General features: G+C 40.2%; 1 protein-coding gene across 2 annotated transcripts in view; it reads right to left on the reverse strand.

The window, feature by feature from the left end:
• The window catches only part of Trpm (transient receptor potential cation channel, subfamily M), an 819353-nt gene that overhangs the window by 197917 nt on the left and 605356 nt on the right, over positions 1-16080 (reverse strand). For both annotated transcript variants that reach the window (XM_067146725.2, XM_067146726.2), the window contains exons 9-10: positions 11697-11883; positions 6328-6458 (exon numbers count right to left, since the gene is read on the reverse strand). In XM_067146725.2, coding sequence (XP_067002826.1) covers positions 6328-6458; positions 11697-11883 — 318 coding nt within the window. The remainder of the gene's footprint in view (positions 1-6327; positions 6459-11696; positions 11884-16080) is intronic.

The following is a 16080-nucleotide window of genomic DNA, read 5'->3' on the forward strand; positions in this document are numbered from 1 at the left end:
GTTGTGTTGTACAATCTTCTGAAATGATATGAGCATGTGGTATTTATCTTCTGAAATAATATCAGTGTGTGTTAATAGTTTAATAAGGGTAGATAGCATTTGGTACATTTGAGTAGTTCTTGGGGGCATGTTAGTTGTAGTAATGGCATGTTGCATGAGTATTCTTAATCTTCGAGAAAAGTTCATTTTTATTGTGCTGCGGATTTGAACCAGCAACCATCAATGAACATTATAGTGAACAATTAGAGTTTTTGTTCATCGATAAGTGATTTGATTTTGCCAGGCTTGTGTAATGATATGTGCTGCGAGTTAATTTATATTTTTCTTAATATTTCATCCTTAAGTTTATTTTTTAGCCTTGTTTGAGATAGGATACTTAACACTCAGAAAGCTAGTGAGTGGAAGTGAACCAACAATAATGTAGAACGAGATATCGTCAAGTATATTTGAATGTAAAGAGATTAAGTGTTCTCGATGAATAATAGTGTGAATTCTGGTGAGATCTGAATCAGTGGATATGATGACTGAAGGCAAGACATTGTGTATTCTGACATATAGAATGCAAGGAATAATTTTGGTTATAAAAGTCCAGTGAAGGCTGAATTATATGGAGTGCTATTTGGGAGAGATTAGATGAGCTTGCCAAGAACATGGAGATAATGTTGAGTGTTGACAGTTATACCGCTCAGGCACAAAGGAAATAGATGTGTTATGTTCCAAGATGAGATTTCTCCACTGCTCTGCCTTTCATGTTAAAGAATAAACCCCGTTGAAATAGGGTCATCAAAGGAGAGTTATGATGTAATTTATTATTTAATTCAAATTGATCAGTTAGACAACAGCACATACATATTTAAAGATTTAACATCATTTATAGTACTCTGATTAAAGGTAGGGATTTTCAGGTCACTGTAAAGAAATATCTCAATGAACATCACTTCGACTCTCGACCAGGTCAAGGGACTTGGGATTTCCTGCCCCACCCAGGTCAATGGACTTGGGATTTCCTGATTGATATTCATGCTGGATGTATTCTGTTATTATATGTGAATTGTGTTTATTGTATATTTTGGCAACGAAAATTTTGGTTTGTGGTTATAATAATTTTTGATTTGTGGATTCAGTTCCATGTGGTTGTCATGCTTGAAGCAGGGGTTCTGTTTCCCCTGCAGTAGATTCAGTGTAGATATAAGTTTTTGGGGGATTTTGTGTTATTCATATGACGTAGGGTCCTTCACTACGAGTTTGTGTTTTATTTAGTGTGATCATTAACATAAAACAGCTGATCATGTATGTGTGGAGTTAGTTAGTATTCTTATTTGAAATCAGATATTCTCACGTAGTAGTGGCATCCGATGTACTCGTCTCAGTTTCAAAAAATAACAAACAAGTAAGCTGTAGTGTGGATATCATCTGCGAAAACGTAAGTTTTGAACAAACTGATTGCCATTTCATACCAATTTTAATGTGTATGGGGGTTTTAGTGACTTTTACAAAAAATCGGATATAACAACAATCCACTATAGCGAGTGAATTTTTCGTTGTTATGAATACTTGCTATAGCAGACTTCTACTGTATTACCTTTAAATAGTTCATGGGTGTTTATTTCAATATGCTGGGGATTATGTGTTATTTATCTGTATATGTGTATTCCAGTAACCTGCACTTTCCCCAACATGTGATGAAGGCCGTAGCTCTTATTTCCATGAATGATTTCTTCCATTGTACCCTGTCATGGTATTTTAATTGTAATCTCTCATTGTGAATATCTCAGTATGGCTGTCCTCTGTGCTACTTTAGTAATATGTGTGGTTAATCAAGGATATGCTGTCTCGAATTGTGTTGGAATTTCTTCCGAGGAATTTAGTGGTGATGTGGAGTGTAGTGAGTTGGCGATGTGTGACGATATAATGGTGAAAGCAATGAGATTGTGTTTGTGCGCCACGTGGTCGGGGTGTGACAAGCTTACGCACACTACGGGGCCAGTGTCCTCAACTGCTGCGAGTGATCCACCTGCAGGTACGCAATGGAACATGGAAACTTCCTTCGCCCTCTCACAGGCAGGAGTCTGGTTAACTTCGGATCGTAAGTTTTATTTTCCTTCCTTACCGATGGCTAACCTGTCTTGTTTTCTTAAGGTCCCAACATCGACCCACGATTCGTTGAAATTACGCTGTCATGCGCGCCGTTCCCCGTTAAGTTTCTTACTAAGACTGTTACTCCTGTCTGGTGATGTGCAAATTAACCCTGGGCCGACAACAAATAATGAGTTCTCTGTGTACTGTTAAAATATCAGGTCCATAAAAAATAAGATTACAGACTGTGAACTTCATGTTCAAGAATTAGCCTGCTTTCGACGTTATCACCTTAAGTGAAACTTGGTTGACGGATTTTGTGTTAGACTCTGAAATCCCACTCTCAAAAGAGTTTTCCTTATTCAGGGCCAATTGTAGAACAGGATCCCAGGGAGGGGGTGTTTTAATCGCAGTCAAATCTAAATGGCATGCGACCCTACGCTCCGACCTGATGAATGACTGTGAAGCTGTTTGGGTTGAAGTTACATTTCATAACATAAAATATCTATTTGCATGTTTCTATAGACCACCTCGTTCTTATCTCAGTTATTCTGAAGCTTTTCTTTCCTCTGTGCTTAAAGCCGTTCATTCCAAAGATAACATTGTCATACTAGGAGACTTTAATCTGTCTGTCTCCTGGATTTCCCCTTCATTAGGTCAGCCTTCTAATAGCCTTGACAAATGGTATATGGACCACTATATTATTGGACTGAACTTCAAACAGCATGTCTTGGAAAACACCTGCTGAAATAGTCTTCTTGACTACCTGCTTTCCTATAACGAGCCCTCATCTGTTTCTGAGGGACGAAATATTTTAAACTCCAACCACAAGTCCTTTGAAGCAACTTTCATTCTCACCCCTCCCCGTGCTCTGAGATGTCATCGACCTGTCCTTAGGAGCTCTGTGCCCGTGTGGCGTAAAGTTGACTGGCAGACTGTGAATTGTACCCTGTCCCTGTTACCATGGCATTTGTTGCATGTGGGTGAAGTTCAAGATGTGGTGGACTTATTTTATGATTGGACGTTTGCTGTGATTCGGGACCTCATTCCTACTCGTTCGATGTCCAGAAAATTCCTTCCATGGAAGAAGAGTGATACTAAAAGTGTTGAACTACAAAAATTGGTAGCCTGGAGACAATGGAAGAATGCGCCTTCCGAGAGTAATTATAAAATATTCTCGGACCTTCGCAAACACCACAAGTACTTATTAAGGCGGGATTACCCTGACTATATTAACAGAGCCTGCATTGAATTAAGACACAACAGGAAAAGGTTCTGGTCACTTATAAATAACAGAAGAGACAATAAACGAATACCGGAAGTAGTAACCTGGGACCAGTCTGTAGCCAGTGGAGCAGATAGATCTGAATTATTCAATGAATATTTTACCTCTAATTTTGTTAAACCTGTACAGTATGCTGATTTTCCTAAAATCAAACCTGTTACTTCCCATAGCCTCAGTAATATTTCCACCATTGAATCTGAAGTGTACTCCCTACTTTCGTCTTTGTCAGAAAATAAACCCACTTGTCCTGATGGTCTTAGTCCTATCTTTCTTAAGAATACAGCAGTAACTCTTTCATACCCTATTAGTGTGATATTCAATCGGTGCTTCTCAGTCGGCTACTTTCCGAGCTCCTGGAAACTTGCGTATATCACACCCGTTCTTAAAGGTGGACAGAGGTCGGATATTGCAAATTATCGCCCGGTCTCTATATTACCTGCTTTATCAATCATTTGTGAAAGGATCATCCATCAGCATTTGCTTGCATTTACAATTCCATATATATCCCCTCAGCAGCATGGTTTCTTTCCTGGAAGCTCCTGCGTAACTAACTTGTCTATCCTCCTCCACCATGCCACGCCTGCCATCCACGCAGGCTCTCAACTTGATGTATGCTATATCGACATCGCGAATGCCTTCGATACCGTGGATCACACCCTTCTTGCACACCAACTATCTGAACGGTTTAACGTGCATGGGAGACTCCTAGCTCTAATTAATAGCTTTCTGAGCGAAAGACTACAGCGCGTTGTTCTTGATGGATGCAGTTCTTCTCTCACCACCACCCTCTCTGGTGTCCCGCAAGGTAGTGTCCTTGGTCCACTTCTTTTTGCACTGTTTATTGATGACCTTATCGATACTGTTTCCCACCATTCATGTGAAATACTGCTCTTTGCTGATGACTGTAAAATCTTCAAGCAGATCGATTCTCCTACAGATACAATCCAATTGCAAAATGCACTTGATTCACTGTCAGGTCGGTGTACTACATGGCGTCTTAAACCTCATCCCTCCAAGTGTTCCACCATTTCGTTCACACTTCGTAAATCCCCCGTTCTACAAGAATATCACCTACTGAACCAACCGATTGATCTTGTTGACAATCAAAAAGACCTAGGAGTGCATTTTGACAGTAAATTGTTGTTTGTCTCGCACATAAACAGGGTTACCTCACGTGTTATGTCACTCCTTGGTTTACTGTACAGGTTTTCTGACATCACAGATGTAAATGCCCACAGAGCATTCTACGTCTCCTGTATCTTACCTATTGTTGAATACGCCTCTCCAGTCTGGTCCATTTCTGCTTCTTCAAACCTCAGCCACCTTGACCGTGTACAATCTTTTTTCTGTCCTATTGTCAGAGCCAGGGTCCCTGCATGTCGCAATCTAAGCACTATCCAAGTGCTTGGGAAACTGAACCTCAAGACTCTTTCTGCTCGGAGGAAAGTAGCCGAACTAAAGCTGTTATACAAAGCAGTTAATGTTCTGTTTAGGTCTCCAGATTTAGCTTCCTTATTCCTCCTCCACGTCCCATCCGTAATACCAGAATGAAGACCCTATTCCATACTCCTTACTCCCGGCTTTCTCTCACCCGAAGGTCCCTTTCGGTACGTATTCCAGCAATGTTTAATACATTATCTATCAACGACAACCTAGATCTCTTTGTAACGTTTCCTTCCTTCTGTCATGATATTTATAACATAACTTAATTTTCCTTCTTGTTCTTTCCTGTTCTGCTCCTGTATTTACTGTAAATGTATTTTTCTTTGTTAATAACGTTGTTTATGTAAAAATATATTATATAGAATTGTACAGTTTTCACTGTGTATATTTGTGTCCTTTTTAAATATTTATATATCTTTAATTTTAGATTCATATCTATTGTACATAGCTCAGATCGTTGTAATTCGGCGTTATGCTGTTGCTGATCCTGAATAAATAAATTTAAAAAAAAAAAAATAGTGCATATACTTATCAGTTACGAAGTAATTCGTTTCCTCTGGCATCAATCCTAAGACCAACTGATCAGTACTGTGGAGCTTGCCCACTCTAGCGCTTATATTCATCATGATAGTAGTGTGGTCAGATGTGATGCAAGAACCCAGTTATTTGAACCGGGTGACTTCTGTTTGGTCGCTATCTTCCAAACTTGTCTTTTTCAAATTTAATTTCACTATTTTACAGACCTTCATTAATTTCCTAATAATGTACAGATAATTGTCATGTGTTGTTTAATATTCTGAACTTCAGCTAATCCACCTCATAAACTTGTACTAAGGTATGCTGCATAAAATCAACAAGAAATGTGTCCTTAAAATGAAAATCCTCAAGGTTATGACCACTCTGTAAAAAAAAGAGATATTCAAGCTAGAACATAGAACAATATTTAACACTTTAACTGAAACTTTCAAGGCCCAGAAATCTAGACAATGTTTTTGGCTTTGTGCCAAGTCAAATTCTTTGGAAACTGGGCAAGACTCCGTATGAAAGCATAATAATCTGAATGTATTAACGTTGTACAAACTTAAAAGATCATATCAAGTCTAATATTTTACAGTCAACACTTGGCAACAGTTTCAAATGACAGTTATGTTTTTGGCAGAAGCACTATTCAACCCAGGCCATCTCACTATTAGAGATGGACTAAGGTGGGGGAAAAAGCTGGCTGAGCGCAGGTGCTGGGTTGTCTAACTTACTGAATTGCCCAGAAGATAGGCACCAGACGTGGAAATTTGCAGACGGGAAATAGCCTGCAATATAAACGACGGTATGTTATGAAAACAACTTAGCATGGGGAACAGTTATGTGGCCTATATCTCCTGACATCCTCTCTCATATTTTCTGAAGTGGGCAAGAAAAACACTTATATACTTATTTTAACTGACATAATTATTAAAACTTGGAGAAACAGTCATCACAAGTGTTTATTTAAAACCTCAGTTATGTATTTCTGGTTAGTATCCTACCGTGTTGTAAAGTTCTTCAAGACGAGCCATCGTAAGGAACTTCCTCATGCTGACTCCATTCTCTAGAAGCAATTTGACAAAGTCAGTGCGGTCATGTTCTAGAGCTTGCATCATTGCTTCATCCAGAGCACCTTCAAAGAAGAAATCGGGTTTCAGAAACTACTTACTGGAAGCATCATCTAATGATACAGATCAGCACTTTAATTATTAGTCATGGCATAGTACAGGAAATAAAACAAGCCTCTTACAATAACCTTTGTAGATTTAAAGAAGGCATATGACTGTATTCATAGGCCTTCAATATTGAAAAAAGAAATTTCAGACTCCACCCAAAATTAATCAAATGGATAGAATTCACCTTAACCGACACAAAATCTGAACGAATATAGCACTAGTGGGCGTTCCTCCTAATCAGTACAAGTCAAGTTGGTACACAGTTATATATATACATGGTACTGATGGAGAAACAGTGGGAATATGGAAAAGATCTGGTGATGGTATTCGTTGATCTAGAGAAGGCATACGATAGTGTTAACCCATTAGTGCATAAAGTTAATTTTGTGTGTTTTATTTCAATTTATCTACACATTTGCACTCTAAATAATTGCAGAAACACATTCCAACAATCAGAAAGTTCATATAAATGATAGTTATATTTACACAGGATGTCCAATATATCAGATGCTATGCACTCAGGTTAGTACAACAACACTAGTTACTCGGCATTATATTGTACAATAATGTTGCAAGCTAGGTAGTGTTAGAGAGTTGGATTATCTTATCCAATTTATACTGTAAAGTAGATCTACAATTTACGCTAAAGACTTATCACAGTACTGTATACGCTATTTACAGGTATGTATTTACTGATTATGATATCCACAGGAACAATTTGGGTGAAGTCCAGACTAGTCAAGCTGATCCACTCTTCGGATACAACTATAGGACTTGAACAGCTTTCATTGCGGTACAGAGACTTTGCATACCTTTTTTACGCTGAACCACGTTGATGAACCGCTTATCTCTATCTGTTTAAATCTAAGAATTTCCTATCTTACATATCTCTATCTGTTTATAGTTCATACCAGCAGTGATAACACTGTTGTCATTCCACTGCACCAACAACGCACCACCAAAATTGCTGCAGTCGTATGATCCCCTTCTTTTTCCTCTCTGCCTTTCTTTGAAGGGGGCACTTCTCTGTCTGGTTTTCTTGAAATGTCCCTGTTGCACTGTTCCCTTTGAAGCCAGATATCTTACCAATTTCAGGAATGTAAAGAAGTTGTCAAAGAATATTGTATGCCCCATGTCTGATTCAGTTCCACCTGCATCAATGACAGTAGGACTACACTTCCTCCAAGTCCAAATTATTTCATCCTTTGATTTTACATTGCTGTATTCACTTGGAAAGGTATCCTATAGCCACGGGCAGAGAAAGAAGTCTAGCGGAATTTCACAACTTTGCGCATCACCCAAAGGTCCCTTTCTGTACGTATTCCAGCAATGTTTAATACATTATCTATCAACGACAACCTTTGTGTTACAATTTGACCTACTAATGCTTTTGAATTTTCTATCAGGGATACCAAAAACAGGGGTACTGGCCGAATGTTATGTATGACTCTCTTTATTTTCGTATGGCAGCGTCCTTTTGCATGGATTTCTGGTTTTTCAGTTCTATCTGTACACCTTCAGTAATATTTTGACTTCCACTGGACCTATCCTTCCCTTTTTCATATTTTGTTGAAGCAATTTGCTCTTCACATTTACTCAGATGTAGAATTCTACCTACGTAATTTAGATTACCCTCGTACTCAAATGTCATTATCATCAACCATTCCACACCCTTCATCAGGAGGTTTGATGTGCTACTCCTCTCCAAATGTCGATTCTTCCTCCAAAACATCCAATATTTCACTCATCATCAAATTAGTAAGGGGATACAAATGCCTGAGACAGTAGGACCCCCTGTGCATAACGTCCGATTTTCAGGACAGCTATATTTACAAGCCTCTGTCACGTCAATAATAAGACATAACTGACATCTTTCTGTGCCAATAGATTCATAGGAATGTCAACAATATGGCCCATACCAAAATTTACAATTATTGGAAATATTTGTTAATTCATAAATAAAAATCTCGACTGTTGCACAAAACTCTGTACTATCTTGCCACCATGCTTATAATAACTGTGATTCAACAATGAATGGTAAGGATAAAGAATGATGTAATCTTGGTTCTTGTTAGTTACAGCCTTTCTGAAGCACAAGAAAGTATCATGGGCTTAAATCCATGCATAAATCTCACACATTTTTATTTTTATGATGTCCCATTTTTTGGACACTATGCACTAATGGGTTAATAGAGAAAAGGAATGGAAAACCCTGGAAAGAAAAGGATGTGGAAGGATCAAGGGAACTAGTGAAAGCAATGTATAAGAATTGTTCCAGTTGTGTCCAGACTTGAGTGGGGTGACCAGATTAGTTTAGAAACCAAACTGGACTAAGACAGGGAAGTGTATTGTCTCCGTTATGGATGAAATTCTAAAGGAAACAAAGGCAAGATACGGAGGGGATATGATGTTTGCAGATGACCTAGTGATCTGGGGACTGCAAATCCAACTAGAGGCTTTAATATTGAGAAATATGGTATGAAGAAGAGAAGAGCGGTGATGACAAGGGATCGCTAGTATCAGTTGTTGAATACTTCAAATATTTGGGAGTGGAAGATGCAAGGTTGGATAAGGAGATCAGCAGAAGGTACAAGCAGAAAATACCTTCTACCACAATGTAAGGAACCTGTGTGGAAAAGACAAGGTAAAATATTTAATTTTCTCATTGGATGGTCCAAAACTCATCTTATCCAAAATACAAACTTAATTTACTGACGTACTACATACATACATACATATCCCACATCGTTCCATCTTAAGCGAGGGGTCGGTGAACGAGGCTTCTCCACCAGTTCCGATTTGTGAACTTCTCTCCTTCTTCGATGCTTTCCAAAGTATGTCCTCGCTGTTCAATGTCAATCTTCACCATGTCCTTGTACCTGAGTCTTGGTCGCCCTCGTGGTCTTTTGTCTTCAAGTTTTAGATCATACATTTGTTTCGGTAATCTGTTATCTTCCATGCGTTGCATACGTCCATACCATCTCAGTTGCTGCGCTGTTATTCTGTCCTGCAGTCTTACAACTTGAGCCTGCTTGCGTGTTTAACTGATCATGCTACGGACAAATCTCATTTCTGCTGCCTGGATTCTACTAACATCTTTATTGCTCATGGTCCATGTTTCGCAACCATAGGTCAGGATTGGTACGTAATAGGCTTCATATATGATGACTCTTACATTTTGTTGTTATTTTCTTGTTCCATATTATGTCTTTAACTTTTTTTGTAGAAGTTGCTACCTGTCTGAATTCTGTGGGAAATTTCCTTGCCTATAGAACCAGCATCAGAGATAACACTTCCAAGATATTTGAAGTGATGGTTCATCTGAAGCTGTTTCCCCTCCATTTCAATGTGCCCCACTGGTTGTCCATATCTTTTCATGACCATAACCTCACTTTTCTCTTGGCTGAAGATGAGTCCATATACTTCAGCAGCTACTGTCCAGGAGTTTATTTGCTCTTGAAGGTCTTCTTTAGAGTCTCCTCACAAGCATATATCTTCAGCGAACAAGATAACTTTCATTTTCTTACCTCCAATGGTTTGGTGAACTTTTCTCGGAATCTCGTTCATTGCAGTGATGAAAAGAAAAGGAGACAAAACATCACCCTGTCTTAACCCAGATTTTATATTAAATATTTCAGTCATTCCTACAGGTGTTTTGACTTTACTGCGGGTATCTTCATACAAATTCTTGATCCTGTGTATCATGTCATCCTGTATTCCAATTTTCTTCAGTGTTTCCCACACCTTCTCTCCGTTCACAGCATCAAATGCTTTCTTGATATCCAGAAGGGCTAACCACAAATCTTGGTTGTGTTTGTAGCATTTTTCCATTATCTGGCAGACGGTAAAGATTAAATCAGTTGTTCATTAACGTACTACTAATTATAATTCCTTAACACTCTTGCACTCAGCCGATCTATCGGTGCGAGAGCTTAAAGGGAGAATGTTCACGGCGCCGATACATCGGCTCTGTCCTATTTAGGGATCCTGATCATTTGTGTGGCTATTAACTGGTAACAGATGATCGTGACAGTAACTTAAAGCACTGAATTTGCATTTTACTCAACAGATACATCGAGCAGCCCTACGAAATATTTTTATTTTCGACAAATGAATTCTGTTGATTGTGAATGTTTATGTTGTGGTTGTTCGAAGCGTGGACCTGTTTCTAGTTGGCTTATGAATACAACAATATGGTCTTGTTATCAGTTTAGTTTAGAGTTCATTTTGTTTCTTTGGTATATCGTGTGTTCGCTGCACTTCCTGAACTATAATCTTCTCATTACACCGTTGTAGCAAGTGCTTGCATCATCTGTTTCTCGCAATGGCTGGGCCATGTTCAAGGCTGAAATCCTTGAATATTCAGAAGATTTAGACAGTAATGGCAACTTTTTGTCAAAAGTGATTCCTGTCATGTGGAAAGTGATGATTTTACCCCTGAAGATTTTCGCACACTGTGCATTGAACCATGAAGAATCTGACATCAATGACAGTTACGTGTACAGTGAAAAACTTTGTGCCATACTTCATGAGGGAATTGCAGCACACACATCATATTGATATCAAATTAATCAGAATTAAATGTTCTTTCTTTCAGGTTTAAGAGTAAAGAATAAAGATGCAATAATGTCTGATCTTTCTTTTATTAAAAATCATTATTTATTTTTCACAAATTATTTTCAAAGCTGAATAGTTTTTTTAGCTTTACCAATAATACATCCAAGGTATATTCATTTATGAAATACTCATAGTTTACTATATTAGTGTGATTTATTTTATTTTAATATATATTAAACTATTTACGTGTTGATTTTTTGTAATTTGGTTGCAAAATCACAAAAATTAGTTTGAGCTGCTTCGAGCAAACCCTTGCATATAGGCTGAGTGCAAAAGGGTTAATAAGCTGGCCCTCTGACCTTGGACTTGAACGCATGATAATACAATTAAATAAATGAGTCTTGCATTACAAAATTATGTTTTTGGCTTCTTCTTCAAAATCACTCACGGTGGATAAGGTGAGTTTTGGAATGGACTGCCTCATATGACTAATTGATTGATTGATAGATTGATTGATCTTAATACAAGTGATTAATTAAAACTATGATATTTTACAATGCATAATTCTAGAATTTCTGTTTTACTGGTAAACTTTATGTTGACAGGTTTGTGCACCTGCCTGTGGGTATGAGCCCTACCTTGAGGCCACTCCTGGCCATACACGAAGATCTCCGACCGAGCTATGTCCACTCGGTTCCACGTCAGGGCCAGACTCAATTGTTCGGTAGGTGTCAGATGTTGACTCGTGAACAAAGCTGTCAGAATAGTCTGGTCCAGCTCTTGTCTCTTCCAGTCAGGGCGCTCCGTTATCCGGAACACTGTTATCTGAAATGATATGCAATCAATGAAGCTTGTACCATTCAAAGAAGACCCTGATATACTCTCAGACTGAAAGCAGCAATTGAGTTAAAATTTACCATTCTGTTGAACCACAAGAAAAATTACTTCTACTGGTAGAGACTTTGATGGCCTATATCTACTGACAAGTGTGTAGTCCTTGTCAAGATGAAATGACGTGAGCTCTGGGCTTATTTCTTTTGAGAGGGGTAGGGTAACACTAGACCTACCTATCCACCCACCTCACGATAGTCAATACAATCCATACCATCTCTGAAGAAAGACAATAGAGGGTGAAAGATATCAGTGCTCCACGAAGCCTGTTTCCATGTACCTAGGCAGGGATAAATATTTGTAAGTGATGGTGATGAAAGGCCAGGAAAAAGCCCTAAAGGTAAAGACAGAAAGTTGTAAACACTGGGTGCCATAGTTTCATAGCAACAAGGAAGCTATCAACATCAACTTACCCTTGTAACATATTGCTGTTTTCATGACTTACACAATGTGACCTAGCACATCCACTCTTCTGTCATCTAGTGCTAATTTTTAGCCAACTTCTTTCCTGTTCAAAGTGTGTCATGTTTAATTATTTCTTCAGCTTTCTGGAAGAGATGAATGTGATACTGATAGCTGGTAGCTAGAACTTCCATTTCATGATGCCATTACAGATTTTTCAATAGTGTCACTGCCATTTCAGCCTGGTGTTGGTGGTCTTCATATAAACCTTTCTGCCCCAACATGGAATTTGGTACAAGTCTGGGTTCTGGGGTTACTTAGCAGAGTGTAACTGCTGGGATATTTTCTTAGTGACTCTGTTTTCAGACCAACTTTGCTTTATGGGAGCAAGAGCTGGGTGGACTCAGGATATCTTATTCAGAAGTTAGAAGGCATAAAAGTAGCAAGAATGATTGCTGGTACAAATAGGTTAGAACAATGGTAGGAGGGTACTTGGAATGAAGAGATAAAGGCTAAGTTGGGAATGAACTCGATGGATGAAGCTGTATGCTTAAACCGGGTTTAGCGGTGGGGTCATGTGAGGTGAATGGAGGAGGATAGATTACCTAAGAGAATAATGGAGTAGAGGGAGACCAAGACGACAATGGTTAGACTCAGTTTCTAATGGTTTAAAGGTAAGAGGTATAGAACTAAATGAGGCCACAACACTAGTTGCAAATAGAGGATTGTGGCAACATTTAGTAATTTCACAGAGGCTTGCAGACTGAACGCTGAAAGGCATAATGGTCTATAATGATGTATGTATGTACACTGAAGAAAGTGGAAATTGCAACACCCAGGAGTGGTGCTACATTGTTGCAATTGAACATGCAGGACGAGTGTTCGGTTGTGATTCGATGATTACACTTTGAGGTCCCTCTGACCACAAGTTTGGACAACAATCAATACAGGATGAGCCCACCACGAGCTGCAATACATTGATGAATTCGTCAAGGTATGGAGTCAATAAGGCCCTGGATCACTTCCTGAGGAATTGTGGCCCATGCTTGCTGCACTGCATGGGTCAGTTGTTCCAGAGTTGTGGGTGGCTGAGGACGGTTGGCCAGTTGTCGACCCATCATGTGCCACACATGCTCAATAGGACTGAGGTCTGGGGATTTGGTGGGCCATTCTAAGGTTGTGATGTCGTGGAGAGCTTCTCTGGAGATGCGTGAAGTGTGAACCCAGGCACTGTCCTGCTGAAACATCCCATTAGCAATGTTTGCCATCATAGGGACAACCACTGGATTGAGTACCCTATCAATGTACTGTCGAGCAGTCATAGTGCCCTCAACAAGCACTAATTGTGATTTCACATTAAAGCCAATAGCTCCCCAGACCATAATGCTTGGTGTTGGCCCTGTGTGCCTCTCAACAATAAGATCTAGGCGGCCCCTCTCCCCAGTACGTCGGCGCACACGATTCCGGCGATCATTGTGGGCAAGACAGAAGCGTGATTCATCACTAAAGGCGACTCTATGCCATTCGTTGATCCACGTCGATCTTTCTCGACACCAGGCCAGCCTTACACGTCGCTGTTGTGGGATCAATGGAACACCTTCTGCAGGGACACGGGCCCGTAAGCCAGCTGCACGCAGGCAATTACCAACTGTTTGTTTTATAATGTGGGGTGCTACAGCTGCTCAAATTTGCGCTGCTGTTGCATGGGGTTCCATCCGGGCCATCCAAATGATGCGGCGATCCTCTCTCACAGTTGTCTGTCGCACTGGGTCTGTGCCAGGTCTATGAGTGTGGATACCATCATTTGACCACTGCTGCCATACACGTTGTACCATAGATGCCTGTTGGCCAACACGTGCAGCGACAGTCCTTAGCGATAATCCAGCCTCACACAGCCCAATTATCCGAGCCCTCTCAAACAGCTACAGTTGTTGATAGCATGCTCTTCTCTGTCGCCGAGGCATGTTTGACAGGGAACATTTCACTGCACAGACTGCAAGTCAACTACGCTCCACCAGAGTCCGTATACTGGAGTTGATTCCTCCGCGATCGATCACGTGGGGAGACCTGTAGCAACAATCCAATGGGTCTGAAACTTTGTTCGTTTACATACCTATATGGCATCATTCCATATCTTGAAAATCAACACAAACAACCAATGCATTCATAGTAATGCAATTTCCATTTTCTTAAGTGTATGTATGTATGTATCTATGTATCTATGTATTATCTGCACACTTTTTAGCGATAGATTTGTGTACGGGTTTGAGGAATAAGGAGTGAGCTCTCCCAGTTCCGTTAGTACTGCCAAATGAATGGAATCTGAATTGAATCGATAATAGGGTCGATCGATATTGTAATGGTTATAGTGTCCGCCATGCCAACTGGCAATGGGCCCGGCCCGGCACCGTACAGGCCCACCCCTTACGCTTCAATCACGCCAATCACAAGCAGCACTTAAGTGCTAGGCCAGCCCCTCGCTTCCGCCCGTGGTCCGTAACAGAGGAGTATGGAAATGACTCCACGATTAATCTGGAGTGTTCCATCTCGCGAGATGCCTGGATCCATCGAGCATCCGGACTATTCTAGAAGGGCCAGCGCAGATTTATAAGAGAGGAACGACCTGCCTGCAGGAGTGAGAGTGAGACTGAGTTCGCTGGAGCTGAGATGTCAGCCTGTTGGAGCCGAGGACTCGTTCCTGTTTCCCTGATGTCGTGTGCCGGCTGGAGAAGAACCTTGGCTGTTCTGGAGCAGCGCGAAGGGAACACTGGGTGCCGACGGGTTGAGTGAACAGCGGATACTATCCCAACCTGCGAGACTGACGTGTAGGCTGTGGACCGTGACAGCGCTAACGAGTGTGACTGAGTGGCTGAGAGAGTGTACTGTGTGTGCGTGTGTGTGTGTGTCATTGTAGATGGGACATGAGAAACTAAGAGAGAGAGCGAGCCGTGTAAGTGTGTAACCATGTAGTTGTGTAAGTTGTAAGCTCGGCTATCGCGCGCGCGCGCGCGTGTGTGTGTGTGTGTAATTGTAGTGCTTAGTTAAAAAAATCTTAGAACTAAGTCACTACCAGGTTCTGTACTCATTTATTTCTTTATTTACCCCGCCAACACGTTACAATATGAATTTTCTAAACCTTTGTTATCTTAAGCCAACAACTGTGTCACACACACATTATATAACATTATATAACATTTCTCGATGTGAATCTTATTCCTAGAGTGAATTCTATAGTTTGGCTTTGCTGTGTAAATAACAATATTACTAGTACGTAAGGTGTACGCCAGATGTCGCACAGTGATGCATAAGCGATTCATAGTTTGTGTTTCAAAGGTTGCCAAGGTCGACTGCTTCAGCACTAGGGTGTAAATCTATCGCTAAAAAGTGTGCAGATAATGTGTGTGTGTGTGTGTGTGTGTGTGCGTGCGTGCGTGCGTGCGTGCGTGCGTGCGTGTGTATTCTAAAGGTGGTCTTGATATTGTGACATTTTTAAACCTTGTCAATAATCTCTGCAATTTCTGGGATGTGTGGAAGGAATGCCTTTCTCTCACATTTCAATTGTTCAGAACAATACTATCATAGCACATTGTTAAGTCCCCTGTGTCTATTGTTATTCGTTACCTCTGTTGCTTATTGTTCTGTTGGTCTCTGTTGGAGTTTCCTACGTTTGTGTTATGGCGTTAGCGATTTTGCCTTTAATTATTTTATTACAGGGCTCTAGCCCCTTAC

Source organism: Anabrus simplex, chromosome 5, assembly GCF_040414725.1.
Source record: "Anabrus simplex isolate iqAnaSimp1 chromosome 5, ASM4041472v1, whole genome shotgun sequence".
Lineage (NCBI taxonomy): Eukaryota > Metazoa > Arthropoda > Insecta > Orthoptera > Tettigoniidae > Anabrus > Anabrus simplex.